This window comes from Cynocephalus volans, chromosome 10, assembly GCF_027409185.1.
Source record: "Cynocephalus volans isolate mCynVol1 chromosome 10, mCynVol1.pri, whole genome shotgun sequence".
NCBI lineage: Eukaryota > Metazoa > Chordata > Mammalia > Dermoptera > Cynocephalidae > Cynocephalus > Cynocephalus volans.
The window spans coordinates 45,906,308-45,930,589 of NC_084469.1; the positions used below are offsets into that span (position 1 = coordinate 45,906,308).

General features: G+C 36.1%; 1 protein-coding gene across 14 annotated transcripts in view; it reads right to left on the reverse strand.

Moving 5' to 3' along the window:
- The window catches only part of NCOR1 (nuclear receptor corepressor 1), a 148,219-nt gene that overhangs the window by 33,443 nt on the left and 90,494 nt on the right, over positions 1 to 24,282 (reverse strand). For 12 of the 14 annotated variants that reach the window (XM_063110376.1, XM_063110381.1, XM_063110375.1 and 9 more), the window contains 4 exons: positions 19,554 to 20,106; positions 17,135 to 17,264; positions 13,636 to 13,831; positions 6,196 to 6,356 (listed from right to left, as the gene is read on the reverse strand). In XM_063110376.1, the coding sequence (XP_062966446.1) occupies positions 6,196 to 6,356; positions 13,636 to 13,831; positions 17,135 to 17,264; positions 19,554 to 20,106 (1,040 nt within the window). The remainder of the gene's footprint in view (positions 1 to 6,195; positions 6,357 to 13,635; positions 13,832 to 17,134; positions 17,265 to 19,553; positions 20,107 to 24,282) is intronic. The other 2 variants (XM_063110379.1, XM_063110378.1) reach the window with 1 other exon arrangement.

Below are 24,282 nucleotides of genomic sequence, written 5' to 3' on the forward strand. Positions count from 1 at the left end.
TTTAAGAAAATCTCTGTCCAATCATTAACAGACCACTAAGCTAACCTAGCAGAGACTTCAGTGGCCACACATGACAAATAAGACGGTTTTTACAGAATTAATTCAGAAAGGTCACTGAGTAAATAAACAGCAGCAAAAATAAACAGAAACAATAATTCCTGGGGGGCAGGAGGATCTGATTTCCAGAGTTGCCATGTTATATTATATCAAATGACCAAGTTATATTATATCAAATGACCAAGTTTTATTATATAAAATGACCAGGAAAGTATAAGCTATACACATGAAATAAAGCAGTAAATAGAAACTGTCCCTGAACTTTAGACTTACTAGACAAAGATTTTAAATCAGCTATTATAAATATGTTAAAAGAATTAAAGAGAATCACACCTAAGATTAAAGGTAAGTATGAAAATGATGTCTCACCAAATAGAGAATATCAAATAAAGAGAAAGAAATCAAAAAAGAGAACAAAATCAAAATTCTGGACTTGAAAAGCACAAGAATTAGAGGAGAAAAACTCCCAGCAAACTAAAAATGGAAGGATACATCTTCAATCTATGAAAAGCCTATAGTTAACATTATACCTAACAGTGAAATACTGAAAGCCTTCCTCTTAAGATTAGCAACAAGAAATTCATGTACATGTTTACCATTTCTATTCAATACTGCACTGAAGGTTCTCACTTAGCCAGTGCAATAAAACAAGAAAAAGAAATAAAAGGAGAAAAGATTAGAAAGGAAGAAGTAAAATTGTCTTTACTTGCAGAAGACATGCATACATAGACAACCATAAGAAATCTACCAAAAAAAAGCAAAACAACAACAAAAAAACCTATCACAAAGCACTAAGTGCATGTCACAGGAGACAAAGTCAAGATATAAAAATCAATTGCATTTCTACATACTAGCAAGAACTGGTAAAATTTTGAAATGAAATTTTCAAAAACAGTATCATTCATAAAAACATACAATGCATTAAAAAATCAAATAAACAAATATGAACCTAATAAAATAGTTACAAAACCTCTAAAGTGAAAACTACAAAGCTCAGAGAAATTAAAGATCTAGATAACAACACATGTTGTAGACGGGTGATGGTAGTCAATGTTGTACCCCCCACAAAAAACGTAATATCAATTATGCTTCAATTTTTTAAATAAATAAATAAAATGTATTAACTCATTAAAAAAAAGACCTACATAAATGAAAAGTTATATAATAGATTAGATGATTCAATATTGTTAAGATGTCTGTTCCTACCCCCAAATTGACATATAGATTTAATGCAATCTCAAACAAAATCCTAGCAGAGTTTTCAAAAAAGGAATTGTCAAACTGATTATATAATTTTCATGGAAATGCAAAAGACATAGAATAGCCAAAATAATCTTGAAAAACAAAAACACTGGAGGACTAACACTATAAGACTAATCAAGACTGTGGTACTGACAAAGGATGGACAAGTAGATCAATGGAACAGCACAGAGAGTCCAGAAATAGACCCAGCATATACAATCAAATAATTTTTAACAAAGACACTAAAGCGATCAAATGGGAGAAAGAAAAGACTTTTCAACTGATGTTACTGGAAATGGAATGCCAAATGGAAAAATGAATGCCGATCCTGACTTCATACTGTACACAAAAGTCTACTTGACACTGATCATAGGCCGGGATATAAAAGCCAAAACTATAAAGCTTTCAGAAGAAAACATAGGAGAATATCTCACAACCTTGGAGCCGGCAAGGATTTTTTAGCAAAATAGAACCAATCATAGGAGAAAAAAATTTATAGAGTACATGAAAATTTAAAATTTTTGCTCATCAAAACACACCAGTAATAAACCGACAAGCCACAAGAAAATACTTGTAATACATATATCTAATACAGAACTTTCAATCATAATATATAACATAATTCTACAACCCAATAACCAAAAAGCCCCAATAAAAATGGATAATCAGTCTTAAATAGTCACTTCATAGAGTCAGATGTACAAATGTCCAATAAGTACACACAAAAGTGCTCAACATCATTTATTGTCAGGGAAATGCAAAATACAACAACAATGAAATATTATTACACACCTACTAAGTATGACTAGAATTTAAAAGACTGACAAACACAGCAATCAGAAGTCTCATATGTTGCTGGTGTCAATATAAAATTGTAGCACCTCTCTAGAATATTATTAAGCAAAACGTACATATACCCAGCAATTCCACTTCCAGGTAATTATGCAAGAAATGGAAACATATGTCTACAAAGAACCTAGTACAAAAGAATGTTCATGGCAGCTTTAATCATAGCAGCCAAAAACTAGAAATATCTCAGGTTTTCATCAACAGGAGAATGGGTAAACAAACTGGTATGTTCATTCAGTGGAGTAATATTTAAAGATTAAAAGGGAAAACCTGCTGATTACACAAACACCTGGGTGAGTCCCTAAAACCACCATGCTGACTTAAAGAAGGCAGACACAAAAGAGTGCACACTGCCCCATTCCATTCATACGAAGTTCCAGGGAGGCAGACTGGTCTACAACAACAGAAAGAACAACAGTGGTTGCCTCAAGCAGTGGGAGGGGAGACTGCCTCGGAAGGAGCATGAGAAAACTTTCTGAAGTGACAGAATATTTAATAACATGATGGGGTGTGGTCACTTGTTGTAAACCTTAGTTGAAACTGACCGAACTGTTAAGATCAGACATATCTTAATTTTTTAAAGAAAGTAATGTACAGGCATACCTTGTTTTCTTGCCCTTTGTAGATACTGCATCTTTTTTGCAAATTGAAAGCTTCTGGCAACCCTGAGTGAAGCAAGTCTATCGACATTTTTCCAACAGCACGTGCTCACTCTGTGTCTCTGTGTCACATTTTGGTAATTCCCACAATATTTCAAACTTTATTATTACTATATCTGTTATGGTGATCTGTGATCAGTGATTATGACGTTTTGGGATACCACAAACCACACCCACGTAAGATAGAAAATTTGACGGATAAATGTTGTGTGTGTTCTGACTGTTCTACCAACTGGCTGGTTCTCCATCTCTCCCCATCTCCTTGGGCCTCCCTATTCCCTGACACACAATGAAATTGAAACTAGGTCAGTTAATAATCCTACCCAATGGTCTCTCTACCCATTCAAGTGAAAGGAAGATGAGAAACTTACATTGAGTGAAATAAGCAAAGCACAGAGGGATAAATACCACACGTACGTACTCACTCATAAGTGGGAGCTAAGAGAGAAAGAAGGAAGGAAAGAAAGACCACAGTGGTGCGTTGGACTTGCAGAGGGAGAGAGCAGACCTAGGGATACGAAGCGGAGTGGGGGGAAAGGGGGAGGAAGGTGGGGGGTAATTGGGTGGGGGACATGGGGTACAAACACAATTTGTGGTAAGGTACATGCTGCCAGTATGGATCTGGCCTTCACATCTTGGGCACAAAGGGTGACAATCAGCTTTGTATCTAGTGAATATTCATAACCAATTAAAAAGAAAAAGGAAAAGTTACGTCTCTCACTTTAAATCAAAAGTTAGGAATGATTAAGTGTAGTAAAGAAGGCATGTTAAAAGCTGAGATACGCTGAAAGCTAAACAGTTAGCCAAGCTGTGACTACAAAGGAAAAGTTCTTGAAGGAAATTAAAAGTGCTACTCCAATGAACACAAATGATGAGAAAGTGAAAACAGCCTTATGCTGATGTATCAAGACAAAGTTTTAGTTAGTGGTCTGATTAGAAGATCGAACCAGCCACAACATTTCCTTAGGTGAAAGCCTAATCCAGAGCAAGGCCCTGACTCTTTTCAAATACAGCTAAGAGGTGAGAAAGCTGCAGAAGAAAAGTTTGCAGCTAGCAGAGGTTGGTTCATGAGGTTTAAGGAAGGAGGCCAGATCCAAAACATACAAGTTGCAAGGTGAAGCAGCAAGTGATCCAGAAGATATAGCTACGATCACTGATGAAAGTGGCTACCCTGAACAACAGATTTTCAATGCAGATGAAACAGCCTTATACTGGAAGAATATATAGCTAGAGGGGAGATATCAGTGCCTGGCTTCAAAGCTTCAAAGGACAGGCTGATTCTCTTGTTAGGGGCTAACGCAGCTGGTGACTTTAAGCTGAAGCCAATGCTCATTTACAAATTCTGAAAATCCGATGGTCCTCAAGAATGATGTTAAATCTACTCCGCCTGTGCTCTGTAAATGGAACAAAGCCTGGATGACAGCACATCTGTTTATTTCAGCATGGTTTACTGAATATATTAACTATTCAACAATACTATTGAGACCTACTGCTCAGAAAAAGATTCCTTTCAGAATATTTCTGCTCACTGACAGTGCACCTAGTCACCCAAGAGCTCTGATGATGTACAAGGAGATTAACGTTGTTTTCATGCCTGCTAACACAACATCCATTTTTGCAGCCCATGAATCAAGGAGTAATTTCAACTTCCAACTCTTACTATTTAAGAAATACATTTCATAAGGCTACAGCTGCCATGGACAGTGATTCCTCTGATGAATCTGGGCAAAGTAAATTGAAAACCTCTTTGATGGAGTTTGGATGTATTGTCCTCCCAGAACTCACATGGAAATTTGATCCCCAGTTGGCAGTCTGAGACATGGGGTGGATCCCTCATGAATGGAGTAATGCTCTTCCTAGGTGGGGGGATTAATGAGTGAGTTCTCACTTTATTAACTTCCACAAGAGCTGGTTGTTTTATAATACCCTGGTACCTCCCCTCTTTCTTGCTTCCTCTCGCCATGTGATCTGCTTGTACCGCCGCTGGCTGCCATTTTCCACCATGAGTAGAAGCAGCCTAAGGCCTACGCCAGATGCAGCTGTCCCAGAATCGTGAGCCAAATAAACCTCTTTTCCTTATAAATTACCCAGTCTCAGGTATTCTGTTATAGCAACACAAAACGGACTAATACACTCCTGGACAGGGTACACCATTCTAGATGCCCTTAAGAACATTTGTGATTCATGGGGAAGAGGTCAAAATATCAACATTAACAGCAGTTTGGAAGAAGTTGATTCCAACCTTCATGGATGACTTTGAGGGGTTCAAGACTTCAGTGGAGGAAGTAACTGCAGATGTGGTGGAAAAAGCAAAGAACTAGAATTAGAAGCAGAGGAGCTGTTTCTTATAGATGAGCAAAGAAAGTGGTTTCTTAAGATGGAATCTATTTCTGGTGAAGATGCTGTGAACATTTTTGAAATGACAACAAAGGATTTAGAATGTTACATAAACTTAGCTGATAAAGTGGCAGCAGGGTTTGAAAGGACTGACTCCAATTCAGAAAGAAGTTCTACTGTGCGTAAAGTGCTATCGAACAGCATTGCATGCTACAGAGAAATCTTTTATGAAAGGAAGAGTGAACCGATGTGGCAAACTTCACTGCTGTCCTATTTTAAAAAACTGCCAAAGCCACTCCAGCCTTCAGCAATGACCACCCTGATCAGTCAGCAGCCATCAACACTGAGGTAATACACTCCTCTACCAGCAAAAATACTACAACTCACTAAAGGCTCAGATGATTGTTAGTAATTTTTAGCAATAAAGTAGTTTTTAGTTAAGGTATGTACATTGTTTTTTAAGATATAATGCTATTGCACACTTAATAGACTACAGCATAGTGTAAATATAACTTCTATGTTTTCTGAGTTTTGGGGATCCAAAAAACTCATGTTACTTGCTTTATTGCAATCTTCATCTCATTACTATGGTCTAGAACCAAACCTGCAATTATCCAATGTATGCCTATACAGAAGAAAGAGCTCTGTAACCAAAGTCAGAATAAACTAAACTGGTCTTTCCTGTAACACCAACTATCTACAACTTAATATTTAGAGCCTTTACAATAGCTAGTCAACAAATATTCTACTTCATATTTGAAAATATTCCATTTTAATTCACACTAAACTTCAGGGCCAATATGTGCCTTTGGTAAGTTAAACCAAGTGATATGCCATGAAAACTCAATCTGGGTACACAGTCCACTCAAAGTTTCTGTGTCTGGTATGGAGTACAATGACTGCTGCATTTTCTGGTTATTGTCTCTGGAAGTTTCATTTTTGGCCAGATTATTACTTATTAGTATTCTGACAAATCAGTGTGAGAAGGAGGGAAAAGTTTTACCAAAGCAATATTCGACTGGAAATCTTCTGTAAAGAGAAACCATTTTACCTGTGAGATGGAGCCTCCCATTATAAAAGATGGTTTTTCTGAAGCCACTGTGGTTTTGGATGATGGGATGAGAGGAGGAGGTGGCCTGGTTGGTCGAGTTGTTGGAAGCCGAACCCCTTCAGGAAGATTAGTTATCACTTGATGTGGAGCAGGTTGGAGGACTTTTAAAAGGAAAAAAAAAAAAGATTTAAAAGTTTCCTAGTTTGCAATATGTCACCTATTTCAGCCATCCCTAAAGTTATAAAGCAAAAATCAGATTATAAATGTAAGATGAAGCCAGAGATGAACATTTCTATTTTAAATTTCTCTTTCACTTAACTCTGTATACATATTAAAGTCACAAATGATATGTATGAGGCTGAAACATTCTACTCCCTTTCAAACCAGAGCTTTCAAGCTGATGCTCATTTCAAACTATTTATGTTTATTACAGAAGTACGGGCAAACATCAATCTTCAGTACTTTTTTCTCTCCATCACTCTTTAGACCTCTGGAGGTGAGAAAAAGGGTGCTTCTTATGAATAGCTGATATCAATACTTCGTAGGATTATGCAGACATGATTGAAAACCATTTGTATGTCCCCTCTGCATCTTGCATAATTTGAGCAACATTTACTGATTCAGACCACATCAACTTCTGGGGGAAAAAAAATCCTAAGATTTTTACAAAGTATGTGTACTCTTAAAAGAAAATCCAGTCAATGTTACAGTATAAATGTGTGAACACAAATTTCCCAGTGGCCCAGTGACCTCAACTGAATGCAACTGATGATGGAATGCAGAGAAACAAGAATGTCACCTTGGAACAGCAAGGACATGTCCTGGAAGAGCAGTTCATTCACAAGATTAAACCACTCACGTGGAACATCTATGGGTAGATGGCCAGCAGCCACTGCACAGAGGAGCAATATTTACCTGGCAGGACACTATAACGGGCTGCACTCATATCAGGCTGTGGAGCGGCTTTACTGACTTCTCTTGGAGAAGTCAGGTGAGGCTGACCTTGCTGCGGTACTGTGCATCTGTGCTTCCTGTTCTAGAGCACGTTTGACCTCAGTATAAGGCATATAGGTGACTGATTTTCCTATGAAGTTTAAAGTTATCAAAATAAGGGGAGAACCCCAAATTAAAATAGTAAGTGTGAAAGCACCAAGCCCACACCATCCAGGGGCAGATCCATCTATATACTAATATGAAGGTCTAAAATTCCTGGGGGGAAAATCCACCCACAGAGAGGTTAAGAAATTCTGTAAATCTAAATCCTGTATGTATGGCAGCATCATTATGACCTAATAAAATCCTCAAAAACTCAATTACATTTTTTCCTTTTAAAGGACACAGAACTTCTCTTTCCTCTTAAGGAGAATCACATGCAATAAAATCACAACAGGCAAACAAAAGCTATTCTGTGAATCAAGTCTGGCCTCAACTCGAGGTCAGCTCTCTGAGGATTTTAACTCTTATAATTAGCCTGTTGAAGCTCACTTCTTAATATTTAGAGAAATTTAATTAAGAAATGGAAGAAGGCTTTCAAAAGATGCAGATCAAGCTTATTAAAAAATCCTACACGAGCTTATAAAACTATAAATATAATTGCAATAATACTAATGGAAACTACTTAACATGTAAGTAATCTCCAAATAAAGAATTAACAAAAACTTTAAACATTTAAAGAGCATGCCAGAAATGCAGTCATGCTAAGACTTTAAATGTATATATATATATAATATTTTTTCTTTTTTTTGTTAGCCCGGCTGACACCTTGATTTCACATCTTTCCTTTTTTAACTTAAAACACAAAGTAAAAACCATCTGTAACCCTAACTACTTAGATTTGAGATTTGACATTTTAGTGTCTGGCAGAACAAATTCCCATTCATTTTATTATTCTTTTCATTATTTAGTCTTCCCATTTATCCTTACAGGTAAATCTAAACTTAAAATCATTTTCAGTATTTCCTCCCAAAACAAAGTATCACTGGAATTTTCAGTGGACCTGCATTAAATTTATAAATAAATACAGGAGACTTGACATTTTATAATAATGAGTTTTCTTTCTTTTCTTTTTTTTTTTTTTTTTTGTCTTTTTCGTGACCGGTACTCAGCCAGTGAGTGCACCGGCCATTCCTATATAGGATCTGAACCCGCGGCGGGAGCGTCGCCACTCTCCCGAGTGCACCACGGGCTCAGCCCATAATAATGAGTTTTCTAACTGAGTTTTTATAACCTAGTTTTTGTCATATAAGTCTGTGCATTCCTTGCTAAAAATTATTCCTAGGTATTTAACATTCTGTTGCTAGGAAAACCATCTCTTGTATCTATATGGGTTTATATATACAAAACTGATTACTGCAGATACATAGGAACAATATAGATCTCTGTGTAACAATTTTTTTTTTCTGAGAAACTTGATGAACTTCCCTTTTAGTTCTACTAACTTTTCAGTTGCTTCTAGGTGGATAATCTTATTCTGTAAATAATAATTAGTCTTCTCCCTTCAAATACTTAAATCTCTTTTTCCTTTATTACATTATGTTAAGTAATAGTGGGCATCGTGGTAGTTCCTACCCAAAGGGAAGGTCTCTAGCATTTCACTATTAAGTGTTAAGGTTTGTAATTGGTTTCAAATATGGATTCACTGTCACAAGGCATAAAAAAGTTATTTTGTTAACTAAAATATTTTTTTACAATAAGAAACAATTATAGTAAAATCAACTAATATTCATGTACTAAGTATGTGTGTTACCTATCTCATTTAGCCCTCATAACCAATGAGATTATTAACAACATTTTACAGATAAGAAAACTGAGGCTAACAAGCATACCTAATTGCCCAACCAAGGTCACACTTCCAGAGATTTTTAAAAAGCAGAGTATTCTAGACCCTGAACTCTAAACCACAGTGCAACAGTGCCTCACTGAATGACAGGGTGCTGAATTTCAGATGTCTCTGGAAATATCAATCAAGATGATGGAACTCTTTCCTTCTTTGACATATTAATATAGTAAATTAGATCATTAAGTGTCCTACTAGTGAGTACACAGATTTAAGAAACAAACCAACTTCACACACAAAAAAACCAAACACTTCTTCCTTCTTAGAGAATTAACATGATATTGTATTACAAATGCAATGCTTGATTGTTTTATCATTTCTAGTAAGTTTATAATTATGCAGAAAAATACACTGGTCATAGTAGTGTTTTAAAAAAAAAGAAAATTTACATGGTTCTAAACATAGCTATTTTAAATCTCCATGCACCTGCAGCTGGAAAACCAAAACAGACAGACAACAAAATAAATATACAACAAACTAGATTGTTACACAGAAGCAATAACTCTTATTTTGATTGGATAGATTTTGTTAAATCTGCATTATAAGTTTAATTCTAACTCTACATCTACATGCATACGTTTTGAGTTCCTTCATTGTGGGAAAAGGCTTCATAGTTATTAGTAAAGTAAGGTGTAAATGTTACTGAAGAACAAATTCTTCCCTAAGGATTTTTTCAAGTTTTTCTACAGGTGGGAAAAGCTTTAAGAAACTTAAATGAGGCAAATTTTTAATAATCATTTCTATCATTCACATTAAGAGAAGATGAATATAACTAAATAGGGGGACAAAGACGTACTGTCTGTTACTGTGTAAATAAGACCATGAAAGGAAAACTAAAAAACATGGGTCCTTCTTCAGGTGATGTTTTATACATAAATCCACATTCTTGCAATTTTTAACATTTTATAAACTGTTCTCTGAGGCTGCAATTAAAACCTTTGTGGCAAACATTCATTTGTGTGTAGTTAAGTTGCTACACACAAGCAACTTAACTGTAAACATTTAAATGTTATCGTGAAAATTATCCTACACCTTGAACTACAGGACAGCTATAAACTCAAGAGAGTATAGGCATGTATTAAAGTAATTACTGGATGAATACAGTAGGTAGACTGACTAAAACAGAACTTAACCTTTGGATGAAATGTGACCAACTGTCCCACTTTGTAAAGAGTCACCTTGAACCAAACTGTAAAATTCTTTATGCCATATTAACCTAAAGTATATCCTCATCTGTATAGTGGTAATAGTAACCAAAAAAAAAAAAAAAAAAAGTATAATTATAATTTGGTTTTAAAATCACTGCATTAGGATTAAAAAATTAGGATACCACTGAGGTCTAAACCACATGGATTAATGTAACTGACCACAGAGAAATGCAATTCACTTTGAAGTTTTAAAATTTGGGGCTCTAGACTGGTTCAGTTATGCTCCCAAATACAAGTCATTCTATAAAGCAGACCAAGAAGACATTGAGGTGGCAAAATAAGTATGTGATATCCATATTAGAATAACCAAGATATGACTAACTGAATAATGTTATGCTTTCGCATGAGTTCAACAAATGATACCATTTGAATGTCATTTTGTTCTAAGTTTTAATTCTTCCTCACAAAATCTATCCTAAATCTTTTTTTTTTTTTTTTTTGTCTTTTTCGTGACCGGCGCTCAGCCAGTGAGTGCACCGGCCATTCCTATATAGGATCCGAACCCGCGGCGGGAGCGCCGCTGCGCTCCCAAGCGCTGCACTCTCCAGAGTGCGCCACTGGGCTGGCCCTATCCTAAATCTTTTATGTAAGGAATAGATCAACAGACTTTTAAATTATTCTATAATTTATTATTCTCCACAGATTTCCTCATAATTGAAAGGTTCAAAAAACAAACACCTCTTATAAGCCCATTAATACCCTATAACGTAACGTGATAAAGGTTATCCCCATTATGTCATTCATTTAATTCATTCCTTCAACATGCAATTACTGAGTACATGTTACATCAATTACAGTACTAGGGATTAAGGAATCTCTAGATGCAATATAGTAAAAGCCTAAAAGTTATCAATGCTTCTACCTCCACTCAAGAAATATTCAGTTAGTACCTATAATATGCCTCTGTGGGTATTATCACTGTAGTTCATATTTTAGCGCCGCACCAAGGCTGCGGGTTCAGATCCCATATAGGGAGGGCCGGTGCGCTCACTGGCTGAGCACTGTGCGGGCGACACCAAGCCAAGGGTTACTTATGATCCCCTTACTGGTCACAAAAAAAAAAAAATAAAATAAAATAAAACACTAACAAGTTTATACGTAAAACTCTAACATAAGAGGTTGTGTGTGTTATGTAATTAATAAATCACTATTGATGTGATTTGGGCAGGGGCAAGGAATCAGCAATGTAATAATAATTACTATCTATTACAAGTAATGCTTACTTCTGTCATATTAATGGAATCACTTAAATACCACAGTTACCATTTTATATTAAAAAGCCCTTGAAATGCACAGTATTCTAAAACTAATAGCTCTTACATATCTATATAAAGTACTACAAAGAGTCTTCTGAATCATTCACAAACGATTTTAGTATTATTATAATCTAAACATATTTACAGCATATAAATAGTCCATAAATTCACTGTCAACCAGAAGACATGTGCCAATTCTTCTAACCATGTTGGAAGAGTTTATTAAAATTTAGAAATCACCCCCTTTTCTTCTTTTTAAAAAAGTAAAAGTGGATCACACACCAACTAAACAACATACACCAACTCAAATCTATCACTTGGAATACTAACAGTGACTTAACAGTGTTAAGAGGTATCTCCACAGTATCTATTATACTATTTATACATAAAATAATGCTGAGCCATGTGTTATATAATGATACTAAATGCTCATTCTTTCTTAACTTTACAGCCATAGCAAAGTAGATATATATAGTCATCCCCTGGTATCTGTGGGGGTTTGGACCTCCCTTGGTTACCAAAATTTGCACAACATAAAATGGTGCAGTATTTGCATGTAATCTACACACGTCCTCCTGTATACTTTATCTCTAGATTACCTATAATACCTAATACAATGTAAATACTATTAAATAGTTGTTATACTATATTGCTTAGGAAATAACAACAAGAAAAAAAAGTCTGTACATATTCAATACAGGCATGATTTTTTTCTGAATATTTTCAATCCGCAGTTTACTGAATCCACAACAGGTGCAGAACCCATGCATATGGAGGGCTGACTGTATTATTTTCACTTTATAGATGAGAAAACTAAGGCTATGAAAGGTTAAGTGACTAGCCTAAGGCCACAGCTCACAAATGCCAGGGTAAAGGTTAAGCTAGGGTCTGATTGGTACTATCTACTACACAAAGTTGTCTCCCATCATATCAGAGGATTAGAATACTGTACTGTTATAGGTGATCTGCTTCAAGGACAGGACAACAATTCTCACTTACTCTGAAAATTCTGATGGAGCATAAAGCATGGCTTTTATAAAATCTTCCACAATAAATATGAGTATCAGAAAATTCACATTAACTAAAATTTTATTAAAAATGTTTGCCATTCTTCATTTCTCTAAGGAAGATATACAAATGGCCAACAGACATATGAAAAAATGCTCAACATCACTCAGCATTCGGGAAATGCAAATCAAAACCACACTGAGATACCCTCTAACCCCAGTTAGGATGGCTAAAATCCTAAAGACTCTGAACAATAAATGCTAGCAAGGTTGCGGAGAAAAAGGAACTCTCATACATTGTTGGTGGGACTGCAAAATGGTGCAGCCTCTATGGAAAATGGTATGGAGGTTCCTCAAACAATTGCAGATAGATCTACCATACGACCCAGCTATCCCACTGCTGGGAATATACCCAGAGGAATGGTAATCATCAAGTCAAAGGTATACCTGTTCCCCAATGTTTATCGCAGCACTCTTTACAATAGCCAAGAGTTGGAACCAGCCCAAATGTCCATCATCAGATGAGTGGATACGGAAAATGTGGTACATCTACACAATGGAATACTACTCAGCTATAAAAACGAATGAAGTACTGCCATTTGCAACAACATGGATGGACCTTGAGAGAATTATATTAAGTGAAACGAGTCAGGCACAGAAAGAGAAATACCACATGTTCTCACTTATTGGTGGGAGCTAAAAATTAATATATAAATTCACACACACACACCAAAAAAAAAAAAAACCGGGGGGGGGGGGAGAAGATATAACAACCACAATTACTTGAAGTTGATACGACAAGCAAACAGAGGGGACATTGGGGGGGGGAGGGGGGAGGGAGGAGGGAGGGAGGTTTTGGTGATGGGCAACAATAATCAGCCACAATGTATATCGACAAAATAAAATTTTTAAAAAAAAAATAAAAATGTTTGCCCTTCTTTAGTAGTCAATAATATGAACATTTCTTAATAGTTTAACTGAGGTCAATTTAAGGAATTGTATTTGTTAGGGACAAATGTAATAAATCAATTGCTATGCTTTTTTATAACTTTAAGCACAGCGGACACTACTTATGGATTTACCTTTGTGTCCCTTCAGCAAATTTCTTTGTTGTGACAGCTTCATCTACCTACCTTCCCACTCTCTGTTTGGGCTCTTGGAAGTGCCACATGGACTTGTAGAGCTTCTACATTCCACCTCTATCTGTTCCTGCCTCTGCCGCTGCTCCTCCAGGAGTGCGGACTCATGCATTGCTTTAATGTGTCGCTGGTAGAGAGCATAGCCACTCACTGGAGTTCCAATTGGTATATTACATGGGGTGCAGGAAACCTACAAGAAGAAAAAAAAACCTAAATATGCCAGTGACCAATGTAATAATAGTTACCATCTATTACAAGTAATGCTTACTTCTGTCATATTAATGGTTGAATTGATTTTACCCTTTTTTAATCAAAACAATCTTTAAGAATAATGCTTAAAATGCTAGACAATTACTTTCAGAACTGAAAACACTATAAATCACAAGTTACAATAAGAGAAATCAAAATTAGAAATTAAAATACATCTGTGTATGTATATCGACAAAATAAAATTAAAAAAAAAAAAAATACATCTGTGTGATTCTAACTTATGATGGCCAAGTCCCTATGGCTTGGCCCGAGTCCCTAAGTCTCTGTCTCTCACCAGGCAATCACAACCATTCCTGTGGATTTAAATGTCATCCATATGTTAATGACTCATATTTTCTAATTCTAAGAATTTTCTCCAAGTTCCACATTCATTTATAAAACTACCTACCTAACAAGTGCACTTGGATATCTCAAATCAGTTCAGAATGCATATTCAAAAGAGAACCATTTTCTAAACTTGATGCTTCTTTCCTTCACTGCTCTCCTCAGCTGCTTTAGAACCATAAACCAGGCAGTCATCTTCAGGACAGAAATGGACTAGCCCCTTCTTCAGACAGGCCACCTCTAGCCATCCAATAACATATCAGCACCCCCTCTCCAGTTTCCTTCTCATGGCAGTCATTCATTTCTTTCACAGTGCACACCTGCACAATTTTGCAATTCCGTTTGTTTTCTTGTTTATTTTTCTGTCTCTACCACTTCGTGTAGGAAAGAAGCCAAGCAGTTTTGTTCAATACTAAATAAATAACAAGCAGTCCTAAGAAGCCCTAGAGATGTGATCTTTTTAGGACCTGTTATCTAAAGATTTCCATAGTTTCCTACCATAACTAGGATTTTTCACTGATCCCAAAACACACAGATGAGTTTCTCACTCACCTTTGTGCTTTGCCTTCCACATAAACACGGCTTTCCCTCCTCTTTTGCTGTGAAACCAAAATGAACTGTTTTGGTCCAACCAAAACATTATTTCCTATGTGGAATCTTCTTTAAGTTTCTAATTAGGAAGAAGCTCCCTCCCATCTGAAACACCCATATTATTTTTTTAACCCAAAAGAGCATCACATTTTAATTAATTTTTAATTCTCTATGCTTTATTGTCTAGACCAGTCTCTATGTTTTTTGATGTCAGAGATTGTAATATATATTTCCTACAGCATTAAGAATGCTGTCTTAAACTAGGTACTGAGGAAGTGTCAATTTAAATAAGAATGAAGAAATATTTAATGATTTTTTGTGAGTCTGTCATAGCACATGCTTAACTTTTACCAATTATCATGTAAGACAGGAAACAAATATTTTAATAAAGCAAAACTTTAAATGAATCACTAAGTATTTAAATGAATAAAAATCTGAAATAAAGCAAGAGTTTTATTATTTACTTATTTACATAATTCAGGAAAAGCACAATACCCAAGATTGGAATTCAGTATCAAAAGTGAGTCAAATTTGTTCAGATTAGGAAGGTAAAATTTAAATGAAATGATTTGGAATTTGTAGAGATTATTAAGGTTAAAATATAAATAAACTAGAAATGGAATTGTATAGTAAAGTTAGTCATAATCTCTATATTTCATTCTAAATATTCAAAACATAGTTATATATTTATTTTACTACTGTTTTATAGCTTCTTGTTGCTATAGTTACAAAGAAAAATAGGACTCACTCACAGTTATGAGTAGAGCATTATATTTCTTTTTTTTTTTAATTGGAAATGACAATTTCAATCAATCATCAAAAGAAGGGATCCATTTGAAAAAGCAAGGCACTTAAGGATATAAACTTTGGTTATGTAAGAGTTCTTCCACAAAGTCAGATTCAGCATCTTCCTACTCTTCTCTTCCACATGCCACAGCACTCCCTGACCCAAGCCCAACACAGGAGGACATAAGAAAAAACAAGGTACTAAAATCAAGTACTAATCATAGCAGCACTATTCACAATAGCCAAGAGGTGGAAGCAATCCAAATGTCCACTGATAGATAAATGGTTAAACGTGTGTATGTGTATATGTCTCCTCTCTCTCTCTCTCTCTCCAACATGGATGAGCCCTGAGGACATTATGTTAAGTGAAATAAGCTGGTCACAAAAGGACAAATATTGTTTGATTCCATTCATATGATGTACTGTGATATAACAAAAATTAAATATTTGGCTTCTGTCCTGGTTCCTGGCACACAGCTCCTAAAATCCTTGCAGTCTCCAAAGTGATAAAACTGCCTTTTGTACATTAATCACTTGATTGGTGGCTGGGGGCACTAGACAGCCTCAGAATGGAGACTGGATGACCAAAAGACCAAGGAACAATTAGATGGCTAGAAGTTACACACTCATCACCAATGACCAAGGACTTAATCAATCATGCCTATGTAATGAAACCTCCATAAAAACACCTAAATGACAGGGTATGGAGAGCTTCCAGGTTGGTCACACGTGAAGGTGCTGGGAGGGTGGAACATCCAGAAAGTGTGTGGAAGCTCTGCATCCCTCCCCACATACCCTGCCCTATGTATTTCCTCCATCTGGCTGCCTCTGAGCTGTATCCTTTATAATAAACCAGTAATATTAGATAAAGCACTTTCCTAAGTTCTGTGAGCCATTCTAGCAAATTATCGAACCTGACAGGGAGGGTTGAGGGAACCCCGGATTTGTAACCTAATCAGACAGAAGTATGGGTAAACTTGGGTAACCTGGGGACCTAATACTTGCACAACTGGCATCTGAAATGAGGGGAATCTTGTGGGACTGAGACCTTACACCTGTGGTGTTTGACAATCTCAGGGTAGTTAGTGCTATAATTGAATTGAATTATAGGATGCCCAGTTGATGTCAGTAAATTAGAGAATTGGGTTTGTGTGAGGAAGAAAACCACACATTTGGTATCATAAGTGTTGTGGTATAAATGGTTCATTGGTATCTAAAGTAGTCAAATTCATAGAAAGATAAAGTAGAATGGTGGTTACCAGTGGCTAGGAGGGGGATAAGGGGAGTTGTTGTCTAATTGGTTTAGAGTTTCAGATTTAGTTCTGGGGATCTGTTTCCCAACAATGTGAATATACTTAACACTATTGAACTGTACATTCAAAATTGGTTAAGATGATTAATTTCATGTCATGTTTTTTACCACAATTTTTTTAAAAATCAAGACCCTTAAAGAAGAGAAGAAATATGTTTATAAAGGTCTTTGTTTTCAATTTTACTTCTCTTACGCACATTGAAAACTTACCATTGGTGGGATAACAGCAGCTCGATGCTGAAGTTGTGGCAGGTCCAATGGATTTGGTTTAATTGGGGATGAGACTAGTATAGATCCAGTGGGGTTTAGTAATGAAGGCTTTGATTCCATAGGAAACATTCTGCAATTGGCAATAAAAAAAAAAAGAGAGAGAGAGAGAGAGAAAATACTTCTTTTTAAGACTTCAAACATATAATCACCGTAATTCCTTCTAAGTTAATATGTACATACACAGGCACATATGGACACACATATACATCACATTAGATGTTATATTTGAAAAAAGGAATCCATGATGCTAATTTTCCAGATAAAGAAATCTAATATTGACTTACAAGTTGAAATTTTTCTGAATTTAATCATCTACATTGAACCAACAAAACAGTCTGAACAAAGACCATTAAAAAATGTTAGGTCGTGGTTTACCACTAAAAACCAGTTACCCATTACAGGATGTTTTGCTCAAATCACAGAGTATTTTTTAAAACATCTGCATAAGCCACCACCACTTTAAAATAGAGAATTTCACCCAAAATTCCAGACCACTGGCTTCTTATGAAAAATGGAAAGACCTGACACTGCCACATAGCAACAATGTGCTTGGCATGGAGCAGCTCACACAGGCAGGTGATCCTCTGCTCACCACAGTCCTGCCATCTTATACTCCACCTGCTTCACTCATTTCATTCAATACCTACATGCGAGGACAGGACACTCAATATATGAACTTGGGGTAATTACATACGGAGTGTTATGCCTTGTGGGCTTGGTCATTACTTCCCAATGTTGTCACATTCATTGGGTGACGATGAACATTTTTAAATGTATAAATTGGTAAGAAAATTAGAATGTATAAAAGAAAACAATCTACATAGTACATAAAGAACTAAGATAATATTAAAGATGTAGAAAATTGAAAGTGTTATTTTGATAGTTTGGAAGCAATATAGACTTTTAGGCTGTCATTCAGAAACAACCATAGTTTTAAAAGGAATTCTAAATTTCAAGACTATTATCATGTTCATCTCTTTGTTGGATGCCCATCTTTTAAGATTACTGCCATCCTAATTTTTCCTTCAAGTATAAGTATAGTTAACAAAACCAACAGTGCAAAACAAATATAATCCTTATTTCAGATGAGAGGTTACAACTTAAAAGAATGCTTAAAAAGGGACTACACAGCTTGAATCCACTTACGTTTACTCCAGTTAAAGACTGAGACCATTAAAATAAAATCTAGATGCTGTCAGATGAAGAAAAAAGAGTGATCTAGATGGCTGAATTTTCTGTTAAACCAATGGTTAAGCAGAACCCCTATTTTATGTCAATTCTTACTGATAAAAATTCTAGCATCTACTATATGAAAATCTCTTTTAAGAATTCACCGCTGTAATGCTCAATATTATTATTCTAGTATCAAACCTCATCCTAGAGAATATAAGATATACTAGATATGAACTGAAACTACAGTGACGCCAGGACACACTATGAAAGCTGGAACTTTGAACGGAATCTGGCTGTCTGTTGAGTAATGGCTTACTTGTCTCTGTCTTATTAAAAAGAAATGCAGGGTTTGACTGGGTTTCTGATTAAATAATATTTTAGTCTACTTCACTTCTAGAATTTACCCCAATCCAACATTCTACTATGATTCCAGGTGATTCCATTCCTTTACCAGGAAATTAAATATAAAGTAGTGTCTATTCCTATAAAGTATATATTGTTTTACTGTAATTTTTATAAAAGCCATAAAGATACAATGCACTTTTGTATTAATTTACCTTTAATGACTGAAAGTACTTGTACATTAATTTGTATTATACCTGATATTTTAAATTACAAATATAAAAAATTAAATTTTAACTGATATAAAAAAGTGGTCATTATAATTACCATTAACTTATATTTAAATTAGGCTTCCTAAAATATTTTCAGAACACTTAACATGTTTCTCCTCTTGGCATTTTCTTACATTTAGTACACAGGGACAGGCAGGCCTTGCTTGGAGGCCATATAGTTTTAGAGAAAAGCACAGCTGGAGCCGATGCCTCTCACCTCCACCTTCATAACCACATCCCACTGCTGCCATACTCAGGCACAATAGTCATCTGTGGTTTTATTCATGACTTTGTTAGTTGAAATCTGTTTTTTGCTATCATATAGAACACATGTAACAAGACAGATGTAGAAGAAATATATAATCTGTTCATTAAAAAAAAAAAATAGATCACATAATTGTCCTTAGTTATTTAAACAGACGAACAGCATCATGGCCTAATAGTAAAATCATAGACTACCTGTAACCTGTCAATAGTTATTTAGGAGTCATCTCTGCAGCCAGTGCCATCCTGTGATTCAGTCAGTACTCAGCAGAGTGAGAATGGGATAATACTTGAGGAACGAGTCTCACCTCTGCCTCTCTGGCTCTCCGTCCACATCTTCATCAGCACTGCATGTGGCACTGGAGTCATTGTCTGACTGGGGCTCAGGCCTCTGAACATCTATCTGCTGAGCCACTACCAAATCATCATCTCTAGGCTCTGTCTTCTCGCTGGCTCTCTCCAAGTCTCCCTCTTTGGTATCATCTTCAACTTTGGAAGCGCTGTTTTCTGGCAGCCTCACTTCAACATCCACAGAGTCTGCTTTGGTAGTGGCTTGGGGATCAAGAACAGAAGCCCCTCCGGCACTGCACTCCTGGTGGTCTATGTCCATTGACTCTGCTGTCTCCACACTGACGCTGTCATGCGCCTGGGTCTCCACATTTTCATTTTCAGCTGGTTTTGTATTTGGAACTGCTGAGGAGGGAGATGCACTGGGGGCTGTTTCAGTGGCAGACTCGAGCTCAGCCACAGGTTCAGTATTTCCTCGAGAAGGAGCATTTTCAGTGATGTCTTCGCCAGGCTTGACAGCTTCAACTGGTGAAGGAGAAGGAGCACTTTCTGTATCAGAACTATTTTCAGCACCTTAAAGATAATGATACAGCATAAAAATCTGATGATGAACACGTTTCAGGTGGTGACAGAAACCATGCTTGAAAGTGGTTGTTTAGGATGAATTAAACTCCTTTGATGACCTCATTAAAGTATTTACAGCCATTGGGAAAGCTAAAGTTTTATAGAGTATGAAAATATGAAAGTGAAAGATCAAATTGTCTTAACCTTCTGAAACTGGAAGCTTTTAATGTCTAAAAATAATTTACATGAAATTTGAAAGATGAAGAAAGATGGAACACAAGTAAACAAAACCCATTCCCATATAGGTGACAATCTGATGTATTTCTACAAGCCTCTTTCTATGCATGTCTTCTTACCTAGCAGAACTGACACTCTAGAACAGTGCTGTCCAACAGGAATATTGTGCAAATCACATTTACAATTTTAATTTTTCTGGTGGCCACCATTAAAAAAGTAAAAAGAGATGGGTAAAATTAATTTTAACAATTTATTTCTTTAACCCAATATGCCTAAAATACTATCATTTCAACATGTAAACAATATAGAAAATGTAGTAATCAATATAGAAAACTAATAATAAGATTTTCCCTTTTTTGGTACTAACTCTTCAAAATTTGAGGTATATTTTACACTTTCAGCATATCTAAATTTGGACTAGCCACATTTCAAGTGCTCAACAGCCACATGTATCTAGTGTTACCACACTGGACAATAAAGCTGTAGATTTTCATAGATTTTAAATTTAATTTTGTAATGCAGGTCTTTCTCCACATTGTCTTTATCATTTTATAAATATACTTCTAAAACTCTTGACATCTTTACCTAGATATATCAACAGAATCACAAATTCAGTATGTACTACACTAGAGTTGTAATCAATACTCCCAAATCAGATTCCTTTGTAGTGTTTAGTATCCAATTAAGCAAGCCAGAAGCCTAGAAATCATCTTTTAAACCCTCCTCTCATTTATCCCCATATCCTGCCTCAACAAGTCTCATTGATTTTCTCTCTAAAACTATCCCTTCAATCCGTCCAATTCTGTTCAACCTCACGGCTGCCTCTCTAGTCCAAAACCAATTCTTCTAACCTTCCACTTCAGACCACTCTCTACAACAAAGCCAGAGTGATCTTTTTAAGAGACAATCTTACCATAACTTACTCTCCCACCCTCTGTCTCATAACTTTTGAGGCTCTAACCACCGCACCTACAGCCTCTCCAAAGAAGAACATCTCTTAAAACTTTTCAATGAAACCCCATTACTCTCAGTATAAAGTTCCAGAATTGTTAGTATTGTCTACAAGGTCCTGCCTGGTAGGCCCCTGACAGCCTCTCCAGCTTAATCTTGCACCCAGCTCTCTGTATGCCAGTCTCACTGAATGACCCATGCATCCTCTACCATAGAGACTTTGTATATGCCATTAATCTTTACTGAAAAGTCTCTTTCTCCTACTTTTCCTTTGGATATCAGCTCAAACATCACATGCTTAAAAAGCCTTCTATGTTAAACTTTGCTACTATAGCTACTGGAACACATGTACTGGTTACAGTTACAATTTTACATTTACTCGCAATTACTTGATTCCTGGCTGTTTCTTCTACTATGCCATGAAACTCTGTAAAGGCAGAGATCGTATATTTTGATAATCATTTAAACCTTAGCGACAAGCACTGTGCTTGGCACACAGTAGACTCAAATACTGTCTGAATTACAGAGTGAATAAATGGTTATGAAGAAGGCTTAAATTTACTTAAACTTTTCTCTATTATTGGATCCTTGGGCTACTTCCAATTTGCCAGTGTTATAAATAGTATACAGAGAGGTTCGCTACAAACATTAACTTCTTAGATTATCTTCTTAAAATAGACAACATGAGAACTGAAATCTCCCTAAAATTAATACACATATTTAGCACACTTCCCATAAGCATACAAATGGTTTATAAGAAGAATTTCTTAAGCTAGATAAACCAATATAGAGTTTATACAGAAGAGTAAGTCCCTGAGAAAGTCCAAGAAAATGATGAAAAGCAGTAGAGTGAAGGGAGACTTGACTTTCCAGATACTCACACGGACTGCAAAGCCAGCAGGTAAAACATGGCTAGAACAGCCACAGTGACAAACAAAACACATGAGTGCTACAAAAGATAACACCCAGGATAGATCCTGACATATAAGGAAAATTAAGATATATCAAAAGTGACCTTCTAAATCACTGTATAAAGGAAACTTTATTTAATAAGATAGTTCTGTCAGAACTAGCTCTTCATTTGGAAGAAAAACATGGGCCCTATTTTACTCTATATAAAAAAATAATTCCAGAAGAAATAAAGATTTAAAAAATATTTAGAAGAGAATTTAGGACAAGACATATAACCTCAGGAAATATGCAGAAATATCTTAACCAAAACAGGCAACTCCGAAGCTATAAAGTTATAAATGTATCACTGTATGGAAAAAAATAAAATCAAAACATAAATGACCATCTGGAAGAAAACATTTTTAACTTGACAGAATATTAGGAAAACTCTACAAATTCATTTTTTCCTTCATTCAAATACGTATGAAGTGCTGCTATGTGTAGGGAACAGTCTGAGGTACTAGAAATGCAGCAGTGAAAAAAATCAAAGTAGTACAGGGCTCTCATGGAGCCCACATTCTAGTGTGAAACAGACAATGAACAGTAAACGTGATATAACAGGTGGTCATAAGCGCAGCGACTACATAAAACTGGGGAAGCAGGGGGTGAGCAGGAACACGGTGGGTAAGGTCAGTCAGCCCTGGGCACGCCTTGGGGGAAAAGCACTCCACCTAGAGGGATATGAAAGTACAAAGGCCCCTGAAGTGGGGGTTGGCTTGCTGTCCCTCTTCAGAACAGCAAAGAAAGCAGTGTGGTTGGAGCAGAGGTAGCAAGCAAAGTAGCTGGTAAAAAGATCAGAGGTACAAAGGTCAGTTCATGCAGGGCCTCCTGAGTCACTGTGAGGCCTAGGGCAAGTATTATAGGATGAGCAAGTATTACAGGATTTGCAGTAGAGAAAAAACATGATCTGATATACATTTTATAAGGATCGCTCTGGCTGTGGTATGGAAGAAAAAAAAAAGAATGGAACAAAAAGAAGCAAAGAGACCAATCAAGAAGCTACTGCAATGGCGATGACAGCAGCTCGAAACCAGGGTAGCAGCTATGGAGTTGGGGAAAGGAAATCTGAACCTGAATAGTTTGTCCAAGGAAAAGCTGACAAGATTTGTTGATGGACCACGTGCGGGGTATGAGAGAGAATGAGTTACCAAAGTAACATTTACTGACATAGGGAAAGACTGGAGGGAAAAGCAGCTTGTGGGCGTGAGGGGAAAAGAAGTTTGCTTTGGATATTACGTCTGAGGTGGCTCTTAGTCATCCAAATGAAAATATTAAGTAGATAGTTAGATGTATAAGCCTGGAGTTCAGATGAGATTTCAAGTCTCAAAAATAAAAGCGATATAAAAACAAAAGACAAACAAAAACTCAGAACAGTACCTCACATGTAGTAGGTAACGTACGGTAGCAATTATAATATGTACAAATACACAGTAGCAATTACTGTTAGTGAAAGATGCTATCAAAATGATGAAAAGCTAACAGAAAGCCTGACAACCATCATTTCTGTTTATATGGTGATGGAAAGCCCCAAATCCAAGGGTAAATTGACAAGTCATTCATCTTCAAAATATTAGGAGACAAGTTAGTGATTACGCAGATGATATCATTCTAACATAAGCAATTTTTCAATTATCTTCTTCCAAGCCACAAGAGTAGCGATATTTCCAAGGCATAATGCTTCACCAAGTACCAGCCAAACGTAAGTATTTTTTCCCCCAAACTTAAAAAAACCTTAAAGAATGATTTAGAATAAGAGAACAAAAGCAAATTCAAATTTTAGTAAAGTTTCAGTCTTTCTGATGTAACTCTTCTAATCTACTCAGACAGTCAGATGTGATTTAGAAAAAGATACAGGAATTCTCCCTTCAGCAGCTGCACTCATTTTTCCAGCAGCAAGAGCCCTGCCATGCATGTCTCATTCAGATTCCAATAAGTGTGAACTCATGAGTCATATGCACTGCATTTAAGTGCTTTTCTTTGACACTTTCCAAATGAAGCTAAGTCAAAAAGAGAGATCCCGCAATTCTACTGACAAGTTTATTTCCT